The 26,080-nt window shown below is 37.6% G+C and overlaps 1 protein-coding gene across 3 annotated transcripts in view; it reads right to left on the bottom strand.

Moving 5' to 3' along the window:
• RSPO2 (R-spondin 2) overlaps positions 1–26,080 on the bottom strand; it is a 154,741-nt gene that overhangs the window by 34,075 nt on the left and 94,586 nt on the right. For all 3 annotated transcript variants that reach the window (XM_078072089.1, XM_078072088.1, XM_036093061.2), the window contains 2 exons: positions 17,029–17,172; positions 14,868–15,056 (listed from right to left, as the gene is read on the bottom strand). In XM_078072089.1, the coding sequence (XP_077928215.1) occupies positions 14,868–15,056; positions 17,029–17,172 (333 nt within the window). The remainder of the gene's footprint in view (positions 1–14,867; positions 15,057–17,028; positions 17,173–26,080) is intronic.

Genomic DNA, 26,080 nt, shown 5'->3' with positions numbered 1-26,080 from the left:
ACCACGACCTAATGCCCAAACTTCTTAAAATTCTGGCATCATAATGATCTCCTAAGAGATACAACGTTATTACTTAATTATATAAAATGTCAGCAAGTTTAATTTCCTCTACATCATAAGTATCAGAAATTAAGATCTAAATTTGAGAGTCTTTGGATTCTAAAATTCTTCGACTCCTGTACAGTATTAGATTTGTAGCCTGAAATAACACTAGGAAGTGCTATTTAAAAACTCAATTTTTTCGGGCGCCTGGGTGGCTCAGTTGGTTAAGTGACTGCCTTCGGCTCAGGTCATGATCCTGGAGTCCCGGGATCGAGTCCCGCATCGAGCTCCCTGCTCGGCGGGGAGTCTGCTTCTCCCTCTGACCCTCCTCCCTCTCATGCTCTCTGTCTCTCATTCTCTCTCTCTCAAATAAATAAATAAAAAAAAATAAAATAAAAACTCAATTTTTTCCTTTGTTGATAAATGAAACAATACTTTGTACCTAAAGTACCAAAATCTTTTTTGCCCTCCCCTTCCCCCCTTCCAAAAAAAAAAATCCAGATAATAGGACACAAAAGGTTTTTCCTGGTGACCAGGAACTGTCTATTTTCTTTTTCTAATTCATGGATTAGGGTAGTTTTGGCTAATAGCTAATTCTGACTTTGTTGTTAAAAAGAACAGATGCTGAAACATAAAAAGTTTGAATGCATGGACAAGCTAGTTTTGAAACAAAGGTATAAAATGAACTTAAATTGTGGTTGCTTTTTGGATTTGAGCTATCTTTGTTTCTCACTGGGCTTCTATCTCCAGTAGCGGACAAATGCACTAATTTTCTCAATATGGAAAATGCCAGCATTAAAGCCAAATAAAATCGAGTTTAACATAATTACACTAGATTTCATCAAAGCAACTTGGCACTCATCAAAATTCAATCCCAGTTAGCTGATGAGATTTCATCAGCCTGCTTAAGAAGCAGGGAAATAAACAAAAGTGGAGAGACAATGAAAACAATGTGACAACTGTCAAACAAAATGCCTAGCGCAACATTGAACATTTCCCTAAATGCAGTGCTGAAACCACTAATTCTCATCCCCCTTCCCCCAACACACACACACACACACACACACACACTCACTCATGTGCAAATGTATATAAAGGGAACAAATGACCACATATTTTGAATTTTCAATTCTCTTTAATTATGCATTCATTGCATAATACTGACTGTGGAATCATTTGTTACTAAGTACTAAAAGTTGCATAAAAGATGGGCAATTGGAGGGCTGTATGTTTTTTTTTTTTTAAAGTTTTAAGATATGGCTGCTTAAGAGGTCACCACCCTTGTTTGAACTCCTTTAAGCAAGTTCTTAATAAATGTAAACTATCATAAAAGGAATGGTTCAAATTAGGCTACTAGCAATGCTACAGTTTTGCAACTAGATATGCTCACATGTCATCCACCTGGTGGTAAGTTTCACATAGTGGTTCTTGGAATATACAAGTCTTATGTTTCTGATAAAGGAGCGGCAAACTGGTAACAGCAAGGGAGTGCACCGCTTCAAACAGTGCTACAGAAGCTAGCCAAATCACTCTTAATTCAAAGCATATTTGAGGACTGTATCAGGTCAATCTGTGTGCTCAGACTTGACAATTATACCAAAATAGAGGAAGATCTGAAATGCAACAGACACTTGACATTTGAGGCAGAAATTACGTTAAATTACTTGAGTTAGCAATACCACTCTCAACCTGAAAATACAGGGATACTACAAGAAATCTTTGCATACACGCAAGACAGAGGCATGTGGTTTCCTTCTCCAGGTTTTGACATAAAATGAAAGAAAAAAGAGAAAGGGATGGAAGTCGACATAATATACATCTTCCAGGGATTAGCATTTAGTTGCATTTTTACCATTTCATTCATCAGAGGGTCATTTAATTTAGAATTTTCAGGAAAGAGGTGGTTTAGAAAACAGACTCTTCTATCCATAGGTATTTTGGAAAAGAGACTTCATGTCAGCCAAAGTCTGTTATACATTTTCTATTTGTAGTCCAATTATTACTAATTCAAGTTTCTAATTGTGGTTATTATCTCAGACTAGACATTCTAATAACTAAAGTAAGACTATATCAATGACTAAAAGTGACCATAGGGCTGTATCACCAAAATTGAGCAGAAAAGATGTGAGACCTGCCAGAATTTTCTCCTAGAAGAGAATATCTACTGAACAAAATGTTAAACAGGTAGCTCAAGATGCAATAAAGTTGTGCTTGGAGCATATCATGTGCTTACCCACTTTATACCATTTTAACTTAGAGTTTATAAATCCGAATGAAAAACTATAAATTAATTGAAGAGAGGTTTTTTGTTTTTATTGGACCATCATTGTGCCTTGCAGAGTCCCCTGCAAACAGTAGATATGTTGTTGAATTCAGTCCATGCTAAGTGTTATACTACCATTCCGAGAGAAAATATTGCAAAAAGGTAAGGCCAGTCACCATAGAGGATGTATATGTGATAACATGAACAATCCTAGTTGTATTACCTCTGAGGAATTCCCAGAGATTATTATGGGCTGAGAGACAACAAGGCCACATGGAGAAAGAGCTCTAAGTTTGATGTCTAAGCAGGAACCGAGCTTTGCCTTTACCATTTACCGGGAGCCTGGGTAATTCACTGGGCACCTCTGCGCCTTAGCTTCAAACACGTAAAGGAAGGGATATGAAGGAGTGCATCTTAAAGTTTTGTTTCATAAGATATGCTCGTTTTTCAAAGGAAGACCCATGCTGAACCTCCAAAATGTAACAGAGAAAAAAGTAAAGCTACTCTCATTCAACCAGGGGTGAGAGGTCAGATCCCTAACCTGCTTGGCCTCCTTGCAAGCTGTGAGAAACCACCACACACGGGTGACGCTTGAGCAACATAGGTTTGAACTGCACCCATCCACTTACATGAGGATTTTTAAAAATAAATACAGTACAGCCCTGTAAATGCTCTCATCCTTATGATTTTCTTATTAACATTTTCTTTTCTGGAGCTTACTTTGTTGTAAAAATACAGTATAGAATACATTTAACATACAAAATATGTGTTAATCAACTATGCTATCAGGAAGGCCTTCAGTCACCAGTAGGCTACTGGTAGTTACGTTTTTAGGGGGTCCGAGGTTAAACATGGAGTTTTGACTGTGTGGAGGGTCGGAGCCCTTAACCCCTGCATTGTTAAGGGTCAACCCACACCATTTTTTCCCGCAAGGAACAGAGTGTGACCACTCTTCAATCTAGGTCTAGCGCTTCCTTCCCTTCTATAAGTTTCCGCAAGATTAAATTACTGTTACAAATGGGTTTAAGAAATTGAATTTCCAAAGCAAAAACGTCTTTAGGTACAGCGAGGCAACACACGTCACCGGATTTGTTAAACGTCTGTACCCATGGTCCTAACTTTGGGCTCATGACTTTATCACTCTGGTGGTTAGTTGATCAAAACTATGTATCAGATGTGATACCCAGGGTTTCATTTCTTTTTGAATACTCAGTTACTCAACTTGCAGTTTATAAACGAATCACCGTGAATGGGCAGAGGTTTCCTCTCCTTGTGATAATTTTTTAGTCTGTCTCAAATTCTTCTGGCACTGGTCAATCCATGAGGCTTAATGTGGCAACCCACTCTTCCTGATTCTGAAGTATCTGCTGAGCTCATTCCTTCTCCTTATTTCTACACCTTTTGCCCCAATTTTTCCTGTTTGCTTCCTAATACATGTGTTGTTTCAACAGATTCCCCATGTTTATAAAAGGGTAGCCTATGCACATCCCATTTTGTCACACTTTTGCTCGTCCTATCTTCCCCCTTCACCCTGAACTCATTTTTACTTATTCAAATCCTCCCATGATTCCAGGTCTATATTCTGAAGTCTCACCTCCTCAGCCAGCATTAACCTCTCCAAGTCATCCTGCAAACTTCATCCTTTTCAACACTGGGGGCTTGCTCTGTACTAGGTCCTGTGCTCATCAGGACACTCAATGGCTGTCCTAGCCATTTTTAGAATTCAATGTTTCCATCTTACCAGCTAGATTGGACCGTAAATGAGAAACAAGTTCAGCTTAGAATGTGCTGCCACAGCTGTTATTAGCTGGAATATAAATTAACCTCTACCCTCTCTGCCCACAAAAGTCTATTGCAATCTTCTACATAAATAAAAAGGCTTCAAGTGGAGACCACAGAAATAAAGATGAAGGGACAATGGAGAAACAGAGCTGGGTAGATGTTTTAAAAAAAAAAGCAAATAACAATCCACATTTTCTGAGCCTTGACTATTTTAAATGTTATTTAATCCTCATTACAATCGTATGAAGAGTCACAAACATAGGGCTGAGAGCCTGGGTAACTGGGAGGCTAGAGGTGCCTTTAGGAAGGATAGCCATCCCAGGAGAAATTAGATTTTGGAAAGACAGCAAGGAATGTTTTAGCTACGCTTGGTTTGACATGCCAGCAAGACATCTAGGGAAAGATGACTATCAACAGCCAAATTGGTGGGATTGGGGCACAAAGGGAAGATGATTTCACAGCTGAAGCCATGAGATGGGTAGAAATCAAAGGAAAGTAAAGAGGCAAGAGTAATCCAGCTATGGGAAGAATGGAAAATATAGAATTAACAGAACTACAGCAAAATGTAGATTAAGAAGACCTATTTCCATATGTGCTGATTTACTCCTTACAATGATCCTGCAACATATTATCCCCATTTCATAGAAGACTAAACTTTGGGAAATAAATTTAACCAAAGTCATTCAACTAGTAAGTGATGAAAACCAGGATTTATCAAATTTAAAACTCTTTCCTCTATTTTTCCATGCTATCTCCCCCCCCAATATACAATCCTCCACCATCACTACAGGTATAAAATAGAAGCTAGATGAATTTTTGTCAAAGACATCCAAGTGTGTGTTGGGGGGTTGGAGGGAAGACCAGAGAAAGCCAAGAGCAGGAATCATCAAAGGATTAGAATTAGGGAGAATACACGATACACTGTTTTCTATGCTGTAAACACCACAAATTGATAACTATACAGTTTTCCCCTGAACCCAGAATTTAACTCAGAATCCTTCTCAACCCAACACCACGCAGTGGCTAGTAAACAACATGCTAGATAAAACCACCTTAGATTATACAACTGAAATTGGGCCTCGTAGGAACATTTTCATCTTTGATTTGAATAATTTTTAATGGATATACTTTAAATTTTCAGAGTACTTCGAGCTGGCTTGTAAGGGAAATCCATCAGGAGGTTAACATCATAAGCTAGAAAATAGGGAATAATACATCCAAGGGTCTTGGTAAATGGCAAATGAAAGTAGCAGTTAGAAAGTAAATATAGTTCAGTTAGGGTGAATGCAAAATGTGCTTAGATTTTACAAAAATAGACTGCACTAATACAAACTGGGGAATAGCTTGGCTAAGAAAGTTGGCAGAAAAAGATAGAAGGGTCACAGTGGACTGCAAGTCAAGACCAAAGCCTGCACTCTTTAGAAAAGCAAGCAGAACAGAAAAATGCATAAACATTAGAACCCGTAAGTATTCTCTGGTAATTCTTCCACAGTCAGACTCTGCTGAATGCCCTGCCCCAGGTTTGGGATGGGAAGTCCACTTCCTTCCACCTCACCAACACAACCTCAGCCACTTCCATTTCAACCAGCATTCTGCTAACATACCTCCAAAGCTCAAGTGCCCTATGGCTCTCCACGGTGGACTAGGTAAAATGAAAAATCCTGTCCTCTCCATAGAAGCACTTCACAATCAGTATGCAACTGATAGTTTTGCTGTGAGCTGTTGTAACTGCCCCTGACAAACTCAGCCACAGCCAGGTTCTTCTGCTCACCCTCTCTGGGACACAGAAGGCACCCTTTGGCATCTGTATCTTTCCCCACAATGTTCTCTCAGTCTAAAATGATCTCCTCCCTTGGGGTGCCTGGGTGGCTCAGTCAGTTAAGCGTCTGCCTTGGGTTCAGGTCACGATCTCAGGGTCTTGGGATCAAGCCCCACGTCAGGCTCTCTGCTCAGCACGGAGTCTGCTTCTCCCTCTCCTTCCATGCTCTTGCTCTTTCAAATAAATAAATAAAAATCTTTAAAAAAAAAAAATGATCTCCTCCCTTTTTTTTAAGCGTGTTTTCCACCCCCCCTCCCAAATATAATGTAAATGTTGTTCTTCAGGAAGCATTTCCTGGCCACAACAGCTAAAAATGCTATTTTCTATAATATCAGAGCCTATAACAATGCCTATATTTACAAATTCAACCTTGCTTTTTTTTGTTATTTTGTAATGTGCATTTTCTTCTTCCTTGAGACTATAAACTCTTTTGTTTGTATCACTCTTACTCTGCCCATTTCTTTAGAACATAGGTGTTAATAGATGTTTAAATAATTGATTTGATGAACCTACAGACATGGCAATGGAAAAATCATGGGTTGGTTAGAAACTCAGCCCCAGACTTACTACCTGATTTATATTGGGGAAGTAGGCTCAAAAGAGAAATCAGAAGGTACCTGACAACATATTTTAATAAAGTCAATTACACTTAGTAAGCATTTACACAAAATCTATGTGGTTCTCTCATATCAAATAGTTTTCACAGATTAAAATAATTGAAGGCCAACCTTAGAGAACAAAAAAACAAAAAAGGCTATTAAAAATATTAGCGCAAGGTTTGAGATAAGTCACTAGAAATAAATAACTCATCTAAATACGCAATTCCTGATTTTTTTTTTTTTTAAGTTTTGAGAGAGAGAGCAAGCGAGCGAGCAAGCATGCATGCACAAGCAGAGGGAGGGGCAGAGGGAGAGGGAGACAGAATCTCGAGCAGTCTCCCACTGAGTAAGAAGCCTGAACTGGGGCTTGATCTCAGGAACCCAAGATCATGACCCCCGCCAAAACCAAGTCGGGACACCTAACCAACTGAGCCACCCAGGTGCCCCTGCAACTCCTGATCTTACTTAAGGACATCTTACTATATAGAAAAGACACCACAGTTATTGACAAGTTCAAAGGGTAACTGACCCTCAATACAAATATACATTTTCTGGATTCTCTAGATACCATGAAGTTCTAAATGTATTCAATATTTACTAAAAGAACCTACTGGACAATTGTACTCAAATATAACTGATAAGTCAACAAATCCTGATTCCATATTTCATATTGCCCAGGCCAGTAGAGAGTCAACTTTTGCAATTATGTCTTCAGCTTACGTTGAGGAATAAACACTCCCAAGATGCCTTCTGTCTTCTGAAAACATATGCTGGGGATACGGATATTGGTAAAGACACTGTCCACCATACCATTCATTACTCTGGATGTGATTCCTCATTTGAGAAATCTGTTTAGTGTTTGTCTCTCTGTGGAACTGAAATGTTTCCTGTAAGAATCATTAATTCTATGATGCAGGTCCTACCCTGCCTACACACATACACGTACTTTCATGTGTTAGAAGTTGGAATGGGTACTCATGTTTGTGTATATGTATGTGCATGTATATATATACACATATATATGTATATATATACATGCACATACACACATATGCACATATGTGTATATTAATATGTTTATGTATGTATGTTGTGTGCATATACATATATATGATAACGGATTTTCCCCCAGGAGCTATTATTAAATTATGTTGTATTTTATAATTAATCATTTATTTGAAATTAAGATAGAGAGAGCCATATCTAACTTTTCCTCTTTGCCTTAGGTAGGAAACCCAAGGTCAAATTTTTGGCTCAATTGTTTCAACCAACATATATTCATATGGTCTATTTTCTTTATTAGTCCTGAGCTCCTATTATAAGTTTTTCCTAGTTCTGATGTCTAAATTTTATTAAATATCTTTTTACATTGTTATTAAATCCTTTGACTAATGGAGGACATAAGGGCATAACATCAATTAAATGTCTCTTGACTATACAAGTTCAAATATCTTATTCCTAGTTTCCAAAGTCCTCAAATAGAAGAAAATGATACTGACACACAGAAATAGTAGGTCCAAGTACTACATAAACAGGTCAATTGTAAAGCAAAACCTACTGCCTTTACATTTTTAGTTTAAATTAATGGTAATAACTTTTGCCACCTGAACCTTTTTGCCCCACTCTATTGCACAGAGTAATTTTATCATCTTAACCACTTCTGTATGATGACAACATGAGTCATGCTGAGTTTTAGTAAAACTCTGTCATTATTTCCATTGAAATGTTTTCTTTCTGCCTCCTGATCCTGGATGATATCTGCAACTACAGCTCTAGGTCAGTCTAGTAGCTGGCTAAGTATTTACAGGAAATCTCCATGAGTAAACCGCCTGCACCCTCTTTATCAACATCATTTAAAGATTCTAGAGAGGTGTCTGATGAGGAAAGTAAGTTGTTCTAAGAAACCATTAGGGGATTTATACTTCAGAGTTCTTATCTCAAAAGGGAAAAAAAAACTCCCCTGGAAAGGGGTGGGGGGGTAGATCTTAACCACTGACACCATGTGTGTCCTATTAAAGTTGTTTTTATTTTAGAGTGTTGTAAAAAATGCTTTATATATTTTACATTAAGATCAGAGTAGCTCACTGCTGTGTCAAATTCATAAGAGAAAGGCCCCTTTGGAATTCTCCTGCCCTTGCCTTGTTACACACAGAACATCAGTGGCATGTGTAGTTGAGAAATCCTTTTTACAAGTACCCATAAAAAGAGACTAGGACATGTTGCCCCGGACTGTAATTAAATGAGGCTAGTAGAGCTCCCAGATGGGAGGCTGTCGAGAGTCGCACAAAGGTGTGGCTTCTTTCACTTGCTCGCTCCCCAGCCCCTTGGGCAAGCAAGGCTGGCACCAAGACAGGCTCAAAATGAAACTGGCAGGGAAACGGGCCTTCTAGCCCTTCCCTCAGACTGCAAGTCATCAGTGCTTTGCACACCCTTAGATTTTTAGGTCTATGTCCAAGACCGTACTTTGTTTTGCCCTCACAAATTTTCCTCTTCTCCAGTGCACACTGCATTAGAGCCCGCTTCTCTGTCCCTCTCCTGCCTTACACCCTTACACCCTCTGAAATGTGAGAATGAGTGAATCTGAAAGAAATCACTGCTAAAAAGCAACAAACACAAAAACACCGCCGCCAGTGCCGACAGGTCCCAGTGGTGATGCTCCAGGTTATATATGATGCCTATCCACTTTCCAGGAAACAAATTTTAAAAATTAAAAAGGGATAGGCAAGGGGGCAAAGAGGGCGGGAGCACTTCCCAAGACATTGCCTAAAGGCTCATTGTTCAGACCACTGAGGCAGGAATTTTGGACACTGTAGCTACTAAGAGAAACATTTAGAGACAGGTGGATCTTTGTTAAATGTCCATTTTATATAATAAGTATACATTGGCATTTAAAATGTGGCTGCTTATGGGTGACCGTCCCTGTTTATAATCTCCATAAACATTACTATTAGCTGCCATGTATCCAGAGTACCTGGGAAATATAGTACAACCTGCTTAAAGTGACTAACACAAATCATCAGCTATTTAGCAGAGCAGAGAGGCAGTAAGAACCCCCTCTTTAGATGCTCTCTTCTTCACAGAATAACCCCAGTACCCATGTTCCTGCCAACTCTGAAATTTTTAGAAGAGGTTTTTCTCTTATCCGTTCTCTTCCAAACTACTCTTAAGGCTGGCATGTATAAAACAGACCACATAAATTGCAACTCAAATGTAAACAAAATATAGAGAAATAAAGAACATATGTCTAAAGCATATTTTCTTGACCCTATCCTCCTGCAAATGTGCTTATTTCCTGCTCTCAGTTCAATCCATCACGATCCACAACCATCTTTAGTATTATCTAATACCTAGTCCACATGTTGCTGTCAGTTTATATACAGAAAACAAAGATTAGAGGGGTCTTTTTACTATTGCCTCTTAAAAAGTAGATGTTTGCAGAGATTAAGTTTCTAAGTTGCTAAATAATATCTTCTTTTGTTATCAAGTTAAAAGCCACTTTAAAAAAAAAAAAGTAGATGAGGGTCAAGTAATGTCTCGTAAGAGGAAGGAGTTATTTTCAAATTGAAATCTGAGAAAATCTGACGAGGGCTTAAAGAACTGCATCCTAATGTTACTAATAACTGTGGCCCGGTGAGTGGAGGCAACCACAAGCAAAAGAGACAGAAAGCGATCAGAGTGTATGTCAAAGCATCACCTAAATTACGCTATCAGTCTGATTGCTTGACTGGGTCAGAAAGAGAAAAGCCATGCTGGGCACAGAGCCCAAAATGTGGGCGGTGGGACTCAGATCCCCAGAGCTGCTGTGCAGGCCAGGGAATGAGAGGGCAGAGGTGAGTGAGCGTGACTCAATCCAAGGTGGCCTCAGGGGCTAGCCCAGAGGGTGACTCCAAAACACTAATGATGGAAAGAATAATGTGGAAGTCACACTTCCCCCCCCACCCCAACAAAATGAGGACCAATGACGCTAAAATTAAAGAAGAGGGTCTTTGTAAGAGCGGCTGAATCAAAGCAAAGCCAGTGGTTCAATACTTTGGTGTTTATGAAATGACCCTCAGGCTATGTTTTACTATTTCAAGTTGGAAGATATTGGGAGGGGGTGGTAATGGCAGGGCACCAGGTTTTTTGGTTTTTTTTGTTTTTGTTTTTTTTAAGTATTTGTAGAGCAAAATTAAGATGATGTGTCTGGGTTGGGGGAGAAACAGTTTAAAGTTGGCTTCTTTAATAGACAACCCTAGCTTTATCTTGGATTTTTATTATAAGGAACAAGGAACAAGTTGGGTTTCCTAGGCAGCAAGTTCTGGTTCTGGTTCTGCTCTTGGCCCTAACACTAGAAACTTGCTATGTATTGCCTTGGACCAGTCAGAGCCTCCCCAGATTGCAGTTCCTTCCTCTTCCCTAATGTAATTTGGGAGAATCAAGGACATTCACAAACAACCATTGCGTCAATAGCTTAAAAAAAAATCTTTCCTTAGCTCCTCAGAAGGTCTCCTTCATTCAGATCTCTGATCAAATGTTACTCCCTCAATTTCTCTGAATACCCTACATAAAATAATACACTCCCATCTCAATCTTTTACTAGATTATCCTGCTTTATGTTTCTTGCCAGTCTCCATCTCCACATGAAATTACGAATTCCCCCACTTACTTCTTTATTGTCATGATTCCCACTAGAAAAGTTCTGTAGAGACTCTGAGTAGTATCATGCCTGGACCAGTGATTAGTACATAGCAGTGCTCAATAATATCTGATAAATTAAGATTAGTTGTCATGGGACCTTAAAAAATAACAAGGAATGCCATACACATGGGACAGAATATGTTGGCCAATCCTGAAGATTACAGTTACCCAAATGACAATTCCCTCTGCACATGAACATCTTCTGACTCCATGCCTCAGCACCATGATTTTGTTCTTCCATTTGTCATTTAAATATAATGGCATGTTTATATTTTTCTATTATTAGATTATCTAATGTACAACATGGTCCAGACTAGAAACCCCTCCCATTTGAACCTCCAGGTTATATACGAACAGAATTAATCAATCCTTCCAGAATGAATTCCATTAATTAGTGTGCTCAAGTGGGAACGAGAGGAGTGCAAGATAGGTATGGGCAAGGAGTACCATCTTCATGTGTAAGTAGTCCTTTCTTTTGTGCCCTGGTTTCCTACACTCCTTGTTCTTTTTCACTGTTTGCCTCCTTTTATCACAGTCTTTCATGATCCCCTCTCTTTTCTTTCTCTAGCCTCTTACCATCTCTGTGGCTAAACCACAGGTCACACGCCGATTTAAGGAGCCTTGCTTAGTCTGTGAGGGTTGACTACCTGTGAGGTGGCAGGATGAGGGTGAAAAACTGCCACATGCGAAAGGCTTGGCAAATGCACAGTACGGCTACTGGAAAAGCATTCAGTCCTTTTGTCATGAACAACACTCTCGGGCTGATGTGACAACCACAAAACTTGCCAGTATCTTTTGGCAATTTGTCTTAGCATCATTGGATTTTAGAATTGGACTGGATCTTAGAAATTCACCCCCCCCCAATACCCTCAATTTACAAAATGAGGAAATAGAGGCCAAGAGAGGTTAAGTGACTTGCCAAGGGTCACAGAATTAATGAGTTGACAGGGTGCAGAGACCCAGATCTCATGATCGCCAGACCAGAATGAGTGTCAGAAAAGCCCAAAAAACTCTGCAAGTAGGTCATCAGAAATAAAAGAAAAAGATAACTAATCAAGAAGAAAAGTTAGGGAATGAACACTGAGTAACTTCAAGTGTAAATCAATCCACGACTTAAGATATTGCCAGATATTCTTTCTTTTTTGAAAAAGCAAATAAGCAGGCAATAATTAAGAAAAAAATAAGCTAAAATATACTTTTTTTTATCTTATAGCCATTTATTGTCTTGTTTTTAATAGATTTCAGTGTAATATCTTATACACTTAGTGACTATTCCATTTCGCTGACCTCTAACTCATGCCTTCCAGTAATCAAAAGCAGCTGATTTTAATGTGCTAGTGCTTTAGTGTGAAGGAGGTTAAGGCTGCATTTGTGTGCAATCAGGTTAAGATTGGCTCCAACAGGAGAGAAATCCATACATATGTTGAAAAGATCTGAAAAATGCCTGTATTCCCAACCTGATTACGACTACATTTTTGCATGGTTTGTCAAAGCAGATCATTGAAATCAAGTCAAGATGTAAAATGGGTTAAAGTGGTTTTCTTCTCCATTCTTCCATTAATCACCATGACCTATGGAAGAGAGGAACTTTTCCCTCTCTCACCTGAGGCAAGGTGGGATACTCCACTGGAAGTTATGCCAATTTTATCAATTGGTGCTCAAGTTCCAAAATTAATTTTCTACTTTTCCTTTCCTGTAAACAAAAGTTTTTATTGGAGAGTAACTTTCCATTTCTATCAACAATTCTATTTTTGTTTTCTTTTTACAAAACATAAACCAATCAACAAATTCTAATTCACCTTTTAACCTACTAACTTTAAAGGTTATATAAATATTTAATTTATTCAACTGAAAATGTAGATACAGGGATTAGAGTGATAGCTGCTCTCTCCTAGTAAATAATATTTGGTACAACCTAAATATGAGCTAAATCAGAGTTCATTACTAGTTCACTTGTCAGAAAGATATTAGCAGATGACACACAAACATTTGTTTTGACATAATTTCAACGCTGACAGTATCAGGTTATGTCTTCTATGAAGACAGTATACTGTTGCTGGAAGCAAAAAATATATAAAAATGCAATAAACATTAGAGGTTAACAATGTTGCTGTTATCTACAAAATTCTCCAGCAAGACCGGAGCTAGGTCAAAATAATTTTGGAGGGGAGGGGAACATGCTGGTTCTTGTTACACATAAGCATGTTTGTTATAGGAGCATTTTCGGGTTAATTTTTGCTATTAACGTAAACCACAATTGGGGGACCACATTGCTGGAAGAGGAATGGTGGGGGGTAGTTACATAAACAATATACAACAAAGAAAGTCTTTATTTCCAATACCTGAATACATCAGGTTTGTTTTTAGGCACAAGGTTGCAGGTTAAATGCTCTCAGCTATCCAAGAAGTGGCTTATTAGTTTTGTAAGAAAATATTTTCTTTTATTTTGACTGAAAAATACTCAGTTTAACTGAACAAAACCATCCTTGTTAGTGAAAAGCAGACCCAAAAAAACTTTGTTTCAAAGACCCGGCAAAGAAAAGCAAAACTAATTCAAGAGGGAAAGCTGCCTTCCTCATAGTAGCTTCTGAATCTGGATCTAATAGTTCTCAAAAGCCAACCGGAGTCTTCAAGTCTTAAAAGCTTTGTCTTCCTCCATGGATCATAGACGTCCCTATGTGGAAGCCCGATAGGAATATAAATCCATTTAAGCAGATATATATTCTCTTTCTGGGCTACAGCCACAGAGCTGGAAAGCTATGCACCAACAGTGAGAATGAAGGCAAACAAACGTTTTGATTATTTTCAAGGGCAATTTTCCAAACACCACTTTCTTTTTTGCTTTTCTATTTTGTGCACTAGAAAAATCCCCACTTCATCTCTGGCAACATAGCATCTGTTAGTGTTAAAATGAGAGCAAGCGATGATGCTTTCAGAACCACAGCGACAATGCTAAAAACTGCATTTCCCCACCCTGACTTGGCTTCCTCCAGCACCTGAGCTATGTTCGCTTCTCCTAATTTGTAAATGGGCCGAATCCTGTTATTACAGAATAATTACTGCAAATCAGCACAATTACTACAAAGACATGAATAAACACACACATACCAGTAGCTGTTTTCTACAAATTATTATCAAAACAAAGGGAACCGGCTAATTGTGGTAACATTAAGACAACATTTATTCTTCCCAGTGTTTGGGCAAGTTTATTTTAAGTTGTCATCTTCAACTAGTAACGATGCAGATGATTTTACAGATTTCATAAACCTTTCTAATCTAAACTCTTCTCAACTGAAAGTTGGCCGCTTCCCTCAGAGAAACATCTGCAAAGGCCTGATTTCCTAAGAACCCGCTTTTATGGTACATCAGCAACACACACACACACACACACACACACACACACACACACACACACACTCTCTCTCTCTCTCTCTCTTCTAGAAATCTCATTTTAGAAAGTTCATTTGTCATGCACTCTTCTAAATCATTCTCGAGGCATCATGAAAATGAAATACTCACTTTATATTCTTCACAATTTAAGCATTTGTCTCTAAAGTGAGTACAGTGTGAAATTTTACCCTGTCACTGATGATATTATTAGGTTTCCTTTGTGGATGAATGCTCTGGGGGGAGGAGAATTCAGAAAGCACACAGCCCACGCAGGACAGGAATTCTCTAAACTCACCTCCTGGACAATGCCTCATGGCCATCTTACATCTCCTGGATTCGGCGATGGTTGGACATGGTATCGTATCCTTTGCTGGCTTTTTAACAATTTGCCGTGTTCTGGTTTCCAGACCCCATTTAAATCCACATGTGCGATTATTTCTGCTACAAGTTCCCCATTCACTCCAATGACCAACTTCACATCCTTCTAATAAAGAAAAAAAAAATACAAACACAGATAACAATTCCGTCTCCATTTGCCCCGCTGCCATCAAATTTATATAGCTGTGTTTCCCCACTCCCCCCTTCAGATAAATTAAGTTGTACAGCCCACAAAGACCTGTATTCCCCTTTTGGATGCTTCAACTTTGAACCATAGAGTTACTTTCATCTACAATAAGCAACTACCACATAAGTAATTTAAAAACTATTACTTTGTATTTGTCTTAGTTCATTTTTTGAAGGACTGCTATTGGTCCATTCTAAAGACACAGAAATATATACTCTTTAAAAGATTCAACAGCTAAAACCTACAGGAAAAGATCCTCTTTTCAAACAATGACAGAAAACATAATTTTACGTGTTAATTCTGAATGCCCCCATAGTAATTCACAAGTATGTTAGTTTTATTTTGGAAGTCAGTACTTAGTGAAAAGGACAGGGAGCTTATTTTGCATTTTCTGGTTATCTCAATTCTTTCAATAGGTATCTAAAAACCACTGTATGTATTTCTCACTCCCTAAATTGGTGCTCTATCTCACTATAATCAGATACAGTCAGATATTTGAAAATGTTTGTTTATATGTAAAAGCTTTTAGCATCTCCTTTTGTAAATTCATATGGTAGAAATGTCAGCTATCCTCCAAACCCCTGAGGTAGATAATAAAAGGATAAAAATATGCAAAGTTAAACCTCCTCACCAAATTCACTATTAAAATGCCCTAGCAGATAAGGACCCGGGCCTGGAATCCACACACAGTATTTTAGCATTTCTGATCTCAGCAGGCATCGTGGTTACTCTGAGATTTTTCAAAGCTGTTTAAGATTTTTATTCAGGGAAGCGTGTAGGACTCTATTTGTAATTTTTTATATTTAAGGATTTTTTAAGAGTTTCCACTTAACATTTGTAATGGGGGTGGATCTTGCCTCTCAAAAGCAAATTCAACATTCTGAATATTCTGTTCTAGTGACTTTTTAAATAGAGTGTCACCTGTATGAATGTATGAACCCACACATAAACAGGAACATAAGTACACATTTCTTCAAAAACCTGTCATTTAAAGGTGTCCTCTGCAAACCTTCAAATATATAATTACAGACTCTTTCAACAATATTTCTGCAGAAAAGAAGTTCTTGCTTTTTTTTAAGTCTCCATTTTAAGGTGATGGAAAGTCTCATTTATAATATGTAATTCTATTATAGATCATATCAGATGTATAATATGTTAAATAAAATTTGGGGGTGGGGGTGGGGACAATTCCATTACACCTGGAGATTAGATTCATTCGATTAGGTATTCATCAAAATGTAGGTACTATAGATCTTTACCTTTTCATCAGTTGTATAAAAATATCAAAGTGTTTTTCAAACACTCCAAAAGTATAAAATTTATAAAATGTGTATTCCTAATTATTCATGAGCAGTGTACATATGTATATTAAGTTATGCATTCTAGATAAATTCAGTAAAACATTGTTTTAATATACTTTCGCAACATGCAATCATCAACAAAATCCATTTTACACAAAAAATTTCTTTCCAATTTTTTTAAATAGCTAAACAAGAAGCTCCATAATTAAGCTACATAACAAAAGTGATAGAACAGTTAACCACATGGTACTGCTTGGAAATTTTGTTCTTCTACACAAAATGCTTTTCTCTAACAGTTATTAATAATTTAAGGTAAGAAAGGTTATGTGTTACAGATGATAAAGCCATACCAGCACTTAAATAGTTGAACTAGCCAACACACAACTAGCAAATTTGTAGCAAGATTTAGTAGACTACCGATGTCCTGATGCCCCAAAAATTCAGCAAGTCAGCAAAGAACTTAAATAATTTTCAGTTCTAATTAACAAGAGAACCAATTTGTTTTTAAGTTGAATATATCCAGCATGCATTATTTTTCAAGAAACAGGTGTTAAAATAAAAGTTTGAAAGTTACATGAAAAACTACTCACCCACACATTCCATGGTTTCATCTAATGGTGCAAAACCATCTGGACATTCATCAAAGCAGCGGCCTCTATGCAAATAAAAGCCTACTTTGCACTTGGTACAAAAGTCTTTGCTAAAGCAAGAATCACAGTTTTCTATTCTGCATCCTAAAAACAATTTTAAAGAGAAAAAGAAAATTTCAGTCAAAGAAATTTACTTGTTTTGCAAATAACACTCACAAATTTACCAGTTAGCTCCATCGAAATTCTAGTAGTCAAAGAAATATGCGTTCAACTCATTTGTTTCCTAATGCCATCACATTCTAAATCACTCCTACCTCTTCCAACAGCTCACCACATCAATAGGCTGAGACAGCATTCCAGCCTAGGCCTTAGGCAGCATAAGACCCTTCAGAAAATTTTGCAACTCCAAATGAGATTAAAACAAAGGATTAAAAAGAAAAAGAAAACACGCCCACTACAAATTTCATTGCTGCTGGGATTGAAATCTGTTCTGCTCTTCAAAAAACCTATAGTGAAAAACACAATGGGAATATTCTAATCAGTATCTTCTGTTTCAGGACAGTAAATTAAAATCCTGTTTAATGCTGGTTAGTGCTGGCATTTACTTTCAGCAGAAGGTGTCTTAACTTGGAGGGGTAGCGTAGGTCACTAGTTTGAAAACCTACCATATGCCAAAGGTTTTACATGCATTTCCATTTAGTCTTTATAATAATCCTACAAGGTGGGCAGTGGTATCCCTATTTTGCAAATAAGGAACCTGAATTTAAGAGAAAGTCACACAGCTAATAGTGGCTGAGCTGATTCTGAGAGGCCCCCAAACCAATTGCCTTCTAAATCTGTAATCTTTTCTCTATAATGCACTAACAGAATTTCACTAGTCGCAGTTTGTGAAAAAGTAGTGCTTTTTAGGTCTGCTAGGTCTGGGTTTGAATCCCAGCTCCGCTCTTAACAACAACAGGCCTCTGAGTGTCTATTTCCTTCTGTATAAAACAGGAACATCACTGACTTTACGAGGCTGTTGTGAAGATTTGTAATGGCATATGCAAATCAACTGGCTTGTAATAGGCAGTCTGCACATAGAAACAACAGATTAGAAACACGTATTTTTCCACGAACCCACACACATTACAACAAAGTGTAAAAAGAAGAATGAATTTAAAGGCTAAGTATCCTAGGTCAGATTCCCTGGTAGGCTAGTAACATCTGGATCAGAGAGAATTGGCTTGCACAGGTGAAAATAAATATACTCTACTCTTCAAGTAGAGGAAAGAAAAAGGAGGTTGGAGGATTAATTAAAAGCTCAGATTTTCAACAGATTATAGTACATATTACTTATAACAGACTTAATTGATGGCAATTAAGAATACATAAAGCTCTATGAAAACTCCATGGCAACACTTTTATTCACTTAACAAGCCTCTGAATGCCACTACTGTATTTGGTCCTTTAATGATTCAGAAAAAGCCTTAAGATGGACTGTTCCTGTAAGCAGAGAGATAATGGAATAGAAAATAGAACCAAAACATGAAATCACTGAATATTTTGAAAATTGAGAAAATAAAGTCAAAAAGTTTTGTTGAAATAGATTACGTTTTAAATAATGACAAGGTTCTGGACCTATAAAAAGAAAATGGCAACTCTTCACCTTTCAATTTGGGGTCTCACAGGTCTTCATGCATTGAATGGCCACCATGAAGCAGCTAACTCAATCTATGAAATGTTACCAAACTTACAATTGGAAAACCAACTATGTATGGGTGAAAGTCCATAGTCAAATTACACTACTGTTCTTTTGGGGAGGATGGTGGGTAAAGAACAGTTTATCACCCCATAAAATGTGCATTTGTAATCTTAAATATTATAATGAAGTAGTGGTCTATAGCTGGCCAATAGCTTCTTATCATGGTCAAAACACATGACCATCATGTCCACAAATTGTTGGTTTTCTTGCCTTTTTAGAAAAGCAAGCAGCCCTTCCTACTAGCTGAATTATTTTCCAAGAAATGATAAACATTCCAAAGATAAAACTAAGGGGTGAACAGAACAAAGCATTTATATTAAGAAAAGAGGACTGTACACTTCATAGATCAGCTGTTATCTACAAAGTCTGAGTTTTCTTTAAAACATGAGTTACACCAGTAAGCTCTTTGGCCTAAAAGTTATAGCAATAAGCATTTGGAAATAATGTTACAAGGTCCTCTGCTAATCTTGACTGCTACCTGCAGCACCCTTTCCTCATTTCATTCCATAGCCCTGATACCAGTTCATAGAACGTGAATTTCTGAAATACCTATCATTCTCTGTCAAGTCCCTTAGGACTTCTTCAGGCATAAATCCTGCTAAAAGAAAGCTCAATTATTTGTCCTCAAATTTAAGTATAATAAATATCTGACGCATTCAAATTGTAGACTACTTCAGCCAGGAGAAAGCATGAGGTGAATTATGAGCAATGACTGAGAATAAGCTCTAAGATCCATCATTAAGTGAAAAAGGCAAGTTGCAGGATATAGAGTATGGTACGAGAAAACCGCGCGTGCACTCGTGAAGGAGCTTAGAGAAGTTAATTTGGGAAAGGGGTGGTGGAATTTTGAAATAGGTTAAAAATTATCTATTTCTGAATCATATGAATCTTTTGTAATTGTAATGCATTTATGTATTAAAACAGAAGTTATTTCAATGAACACTGTGACTTGCTTAAATTTACAGAAAATAACGCTATAATGTTCCGAAATAAATTCTTGATTCCAAATGGTAAGAATGAATCAAGGAATAGTACTCCATCCCCATTTTTTTCAGAATTGGAAATTCTGAAAAATTATGTGCATGAAATTATACCCCTTATAATGTTGAATCTACCATAGCCTTCAAAATACACAACTGTTTGACCATCTCTTGTCCAGTATTCTTTGTTTCCATATGTTCAAGGGTGCTTTTCCTTCATTCAAGTCATTAGGGGAAAAATCCCTAAATATTTCTTATTCAACAAAGCATTTAAACAAAAACTTTGACTGGCACCAAGTCGTAACATCATCCAAAGCTCCGCTGACCTTCCTGGTCTCAGTGACTCCACCACAACATAAAAACCAGTGCAGGCGGCCCACAACACTCAGCAGCCTAAACGGACACAACTCATCTAACCACCAACACCTTTGAACCGAAAGCTTTTTAAAGCAACAGCATAAACCACCTACCCTGACAATCTGCTCCTTGACATGCTTCCTAGAAACCTCTTCTCACCATCTCCAGCCCCATCCACAACTCCCTGTCCTGTTCAGCTACTTCTAGAACTAACTCTTCTGCTTTGGAGAAAACCATTGTGGAGCCTCATAGTTCTAGGCTTTCCCCTCCAGCCTGTATCCACGCTCCCAGAAATTTCTTCAACTGGTCATCCTTAAACAAGTGGGATTCACATCAACCTTATTAATTCCTTTTTAGAAAAGTGAAACATTCTCATTATAAATAAAAATTCAAAACAGGTGCATAAGATACAGATATCCTCTTATTTACCTGAATGGTACATCAGGCCTGCTTCCCAGAAATAGCCATTGTATTAACGGTCTGGGAAAACCTTTATGTTAATTTTATCAATAAATGAGTTTTAAAACACCAATAGGATCATTCAACAGACTGGCGAACTTTAGAAAACTCTATACGGCTTAAGAAAACAGGAATACCAAAGTTTGCTAAACATGGGTCTCTATAAAAATCTGTACTTTAAGGCCTTGTTCAGAAATAAGACCGTGGTTTAGCCAACTTACATGCTTCTAAATTACAGTGTCTCCTCAAAAATGTAATCCAAGCGAGCACTGCCAATATTGGTTTAAGTAAAATTACTGTTCAAGTGAGACTGTGTCCAAACGCAATCTGATGGGGCTGTCATTTGGTGAGGGGAGCTTACCCTGGCCAAGAAATAAAGTAGGGTAGGTAAGCTTCTCCTGTCCTTCCGTCGTATCCATACAGGCTCCATTATAACGTTTTTCAAATTATACTTAGTTCAGTTCAACAGTTCATTCCAAGCATTCTCCAAAAATGGAGCACTTGCCAGGTATTGTACCAGACCAAGAACAAAAAATTATAATACCCACTCCCTGTCCTGGAGGTGTAAAAGCCAAAGGGAGGGGGCCACGAGGCACTCACAAAATACTGCAACATAGCACAGTAGATGTTAAAGGCATGTGCTGTGTACATGAGAGATGGAAAAGACAGACCCATTTCTGTTCTGCCATCATTTTTTTTTTTTTTCTTTCGGTCTGTAAATTCTGTTTCTAACACAGTGCCGGACACATGGTGGAGTTTTCATGCTTGCCAAGTGAACTAACGTAAGTGCCATTTAAAAACTCAATTCCTTTATATTTAAAAACTCATTTGAATGCTTAGTATGAGATCGCTTGTGCATGCCCTCTAAATATCTTTAATATAGAAAGAAAAGCCATGGTAGCTGGAAAGGAGTGCAAATCTTATTGGAAGAATAAATAGTCCAACACCTGAAAGCAATTATAATAGAGACCATAAGTATTGAAGTGTGGTAGGTAATATAGGTCATGGAAGTTGGAACCTCAGCTGAGCAGGTTTTAGAGAGACAACGGGAAGAGTAGAGCTGTGGCCAGGGTGACTCCATTCATAATCACACAACAGAGAAAATTCACATGGCACGTGATGGACCCATGAAGAGTGGCTTGAATGAGCTGGATATTAGAATCAGGGGATGGTTACTTAGGTGTAGATTGCTGTAGGTGGAGAATTTCACTTCTTATTTTACTTCATTTCAAACAAGGAAGTTAAATTATAAATTACTTGTACTTTATATGAGTTCAAGTATTTAAGTAATAATTAATAAAAATGAAGTTAGTTTCAAGCTTAAGCCTTGGTCTGACTAGCAGTGAGAGGTCTTCATAGATTCTTGACCATGAAAGCAACATGACCAAGATGGTACCTGGTTTGTTCCCTGATTTCAACAGATAGAATTGCCAGGAGGCCAAGCATCATGCCGGGGAGCTAAGAGGCATAGATGAGAAAGCAAGGTTCCCGTACTTCAGGATCCTGGTCTACTAAAAGCAATGGTACACAGGCAGGCAATGAGACAGTAATGCGATTACTCTTTCATATATACAGAGTGAGCGGGGGAGTGCATACTTTCAGGAAATTAGGTTTCCTGAAAGAAGGAAGAGAGTGGGGGTAAGGAAAACCACCAAGAGGCTCAACACTAAGATGTAACGGTCATGGGAAAGGGAGTTACAATCAATCAATACAACTGACAAACTGGGTGGAAGAGATGAAAAACCAAGAAGCCAAAGATCCCCAGTTACCCTGTCTTCCTTTGGTGTTCCAGCCCTCTCAGGGCTTTGGCACACCAACAGAGTGAGTTTTGTTTATCTTCCCACCAAAGTCTAGGTGACAAGAACCATCCATTAACTGAATAGCTCAGAATAGCCAATCATATAAACAGCAGAAGAATTAAAACCTTAAATTAAAGGCAGAGAAAAACCAGCCTTTGTTAAACTCAACTGTGAAAATGTAATTCTATATACAGCAATTAAATATTAGAGAAGGGGAAGCAATCGGTGAAGTACAGAAGACCTCAGACCCATACAGATGCATCCTTTTCTATTATTTCTTCATAATCAGGGCTGTTGGGTGGGTACAGGCTGCCTGAGCACACCACGAAAATCTGACTGCTTACTGTCCAACTGCGCTTTATTGGGCATCTCCATTCAGCATTTCCATTCAGAATGTAACAGATGCTGACACCCACTAGGGGTATTTAGTCTTCAGACTGGAGTTGTAAGTATCAAAGAGCATCAAGCCAGACCCCTGAAAACCCTAGAGTTCTCCACTCAGTGTATGCTAAAATTTTAACAGAAATTCATGGGACAGGTTGTTCCAAAAGACATTCAAAATTAGACTGTTAGCAATTTTTCACATGGGAAGTACTAAACTGTGTAACTTAATACGAGAGTACTTTTAATTGTTTAAATATTTTTAGGCTTCTCTAACAACTTCAAATACTGCTGTTTAACATTGCTTCTCAAAACTTGCAATGGCTTATGTATCCCTAACTAAAGTTTTTAAGCTTTATGTTACCAAAATCATGCATTTCTAATATGTACTATTGCAACAATCCCATTAGGCTAGGGACTGTTGAAAACTATGACCTAAAATTTAAAATTACATTTTTTGTAGTATGGTCTAAGTTACACACAGCTCATTAGAAGCTTATGTTTCAACCTAAAAAAAAATAAAATAAAAGACAGATTCAGAGGTTTCAGGACTCAATGTTTCATACTTACAACTGAACTATTTATGTGATGACATAGAAAACCAGCTCTACTAAGCTAAAAGAAGATCCAGCGTAGAAATCTGTGTAAAACCCGTTGGAATGGGGTTAAGTCAAGATTGCCCTTACTAAGTTAGGAGAATTAGCATAGGGTGAAATTCAGCTGCATCAAGTGCAGAATAGGAGACTTGGAACAGGAGCCAAAGGCAGGAAATAAGAACTATGTTGAGAATATAGTGGCCTTCCAAATAGCACAGTGGTTAGCAGATCTGAGGTTAGGATTTTGGCTCATTTACTATTATATGACTGTGGGTGAGACAGCAAAACTCTCTGCCTCAGTATCATTATCTATAAAAAGAGGTAGTATCTCAGGGTTAAGAGAATTCAGCAGGTTTGACAAAGGTGAAGATTTCAACACAATATCTACTGTGTAATTAGTGATCAAAGAATGTGAGCTATCATGAGTAAAAATTTACCAACTAGGACAGTCCAAGATGGTGGATGAAAGGAAGCACAAACAAGATACAAGGATACTCCACATGTAGTGGATATGTGGGTACATATGTATATATAATCATTTTAATAAATCTTTATGTATGTGCACTACTCAAATGAAAGACATTATCCAAACACCAATACCTGTAGTCAATATAATGGCTTTACCCTTGTTTAGGTCATGCAGCTAAAGAAATGGAATATAATCATTCATTGGTTACCTACATAGAAAGTCATCTACTTCAAACATTAGGAACCAGAACTTAGGAAAACAGAGATCTAAATGCAATTTTGACCTTGGTAGGGAAAATTACATCCTCTCTGTGCCCTACTCCCTTCACCAACAGATAGGAGGGGAAAATACTAGACCTAACCATATCAGATGATTGTTTGGAGTACCAAATTTAAGATGAGAACAAAAAGAACAGGTGAAAAGTACCACATAAAAATTGCATCACTCCCTAAAGGTAAATAAGCCCATCCAAAATATTGTTATACTTTGTATCACAAAATATTCAACAGATATTGCTTGAAAAGTGCAGCATCCTTTTTTAAGTACAATGAAGATGTCCAATTTTTGATGTGTGCTAAAGGTGGTCTATCATAGCCATTAGGGTAGTAAATTACTACAAGGGTAGTAAAATTCTGGACTTGGTTGGAATTTTAATCAAGTTGCAATTTAGCTAGGAAATGGAATCCAGTCAGAAATTTATATATTGTTTTTCAGGTAGCGATAAGAGTTCTATCTTATATGCCAAAGCGTCCTTTATTTCAACTTTGGAGGATACATATACTATCAAAAGTAACTTTTTTTCTCCTGACTCATTTTACAGTGCTTACAACAGTTCATTTAAAAAAAATACCTAAAACTCAAATTTGTGAAATATGTTGGTAGATGCACTGTAATATTTGAATGTTTAAGAATTTTATCTTGCCCCAAAAAAAACCCAAAACAAACAAAAAAAAACAACTATATCTTGCCCACCCACACAAAAAATCTGAAGAAACACTGAGGTTTGTGTAAAATCATGTGGTCAAACAATGAGGAACTATAAAAATGTTGGCTCCATTTCTTGTGTATTCAAGTGATGCATATTTGAAGTCATTCTCAAAATAACTTAAAACTTGGACACAGTTTCCTTGAATACAAAACCAGGGGGTTTAAATGGACTTTGTCCACCTAAACCAGATCAGAAGGGAGGACAATTACCTCAAAATAAAATAGGGAAGGAATGTGATAAAGTTTTTAAAAATCGTAAAGCAAATTAATGTCTCTTATCAGCTTTTATTTTCCTACCAAGTAGCAGATCTCTCATCTTGGTTACTCTTTGTGCTTCTCCTTTTTTTGGTAACTTGTCAACCTTTCATATTAAGGTAGAACCAGAGTACTTTCATAAACTTCAGACTTGAGACTTAGTTGAATTTCTCCGAATGTTGGAAAATGCATCTCTCTCCACCCAACGAAACAGGAGAGTATATGGAAGCTAATACAGGTCTTGCTTGCCACTCAACCATCATGCAAGGAAAACAAGAACAATCTCTCAATCCCTTCATACTCCAAAATCGGCAGACTTTTCCTCTAAAGGGCCAGGTAATAAATATTTCAGGTTTGGTGGGCCATGCATTCTCGGTCTAAACTACTCAACTCTGCAGTAGAGCAAAACCAGCCGTAGACAATATGTAGATGATTAAGTGTGGCTGCTTTCCAATAAAACTTTATTTATAAATCCTGAAATTTAAAGTATCATTTTTGTGTACCACACAAAAATGTGTAGTCCTCTTTTGATATTTTCCCCAAATACTTAAGAATCTAACAGCTATTCTTACAAGGGCCCCACAAAAATGGTGGCAAGCCAGATTTTGCCTGTGGGTCATAGTTTGCTGACCCCTAGGCTACAGAATGATTGAAAGCCATGGGGCATATTGAAGGGAAAAGGAAAAAAGAAATAGGTTTCATTTTTAAAACCCCAAATATTAGCTTTTAAGCTTAGGGAGGCATAGTGATGTCTTATGTACATCATCTGGCTGTGTTCATAAGACAAATACCAAAGGAGTAAGAGGATGCTGGAATTGAGTTATCGCAATGTGGGAACATTTTTAGTTCCATGTTTCTCATACTAATACTGATAAATCAAGAAAGAGGACATATTTGTCAATAGGTCAAAATTCCTTGCTGTTTTAATAAGCTTTTAGTTTCTTGATTACATATGGCATTGACTTATCAGTGAAGGGATGGTTGGAGAGAAAGGAGAGAGAATAATTTTACCAAACAATACTTTTTGG

Source organism: Halichoerus grypus, chromosome 5, assembly GCF_964656455.1.
Source record: "Halichoerus grypus chromosome 5, mHalGry1.hap1.1, whole genome shotgun sequence".
Classification (NCBI taxonomy): domain Eukaryota; kingdom Metazoa; phylum Chordata; class Mammalia; order Carnivora; family Phocidae; genus Halichoerus; species Halichoerus grypus.
Note: the sequence above shows the minus strand (reverse complement) of the source record. Positions and strands in the feature narration are given on the sequence as shown.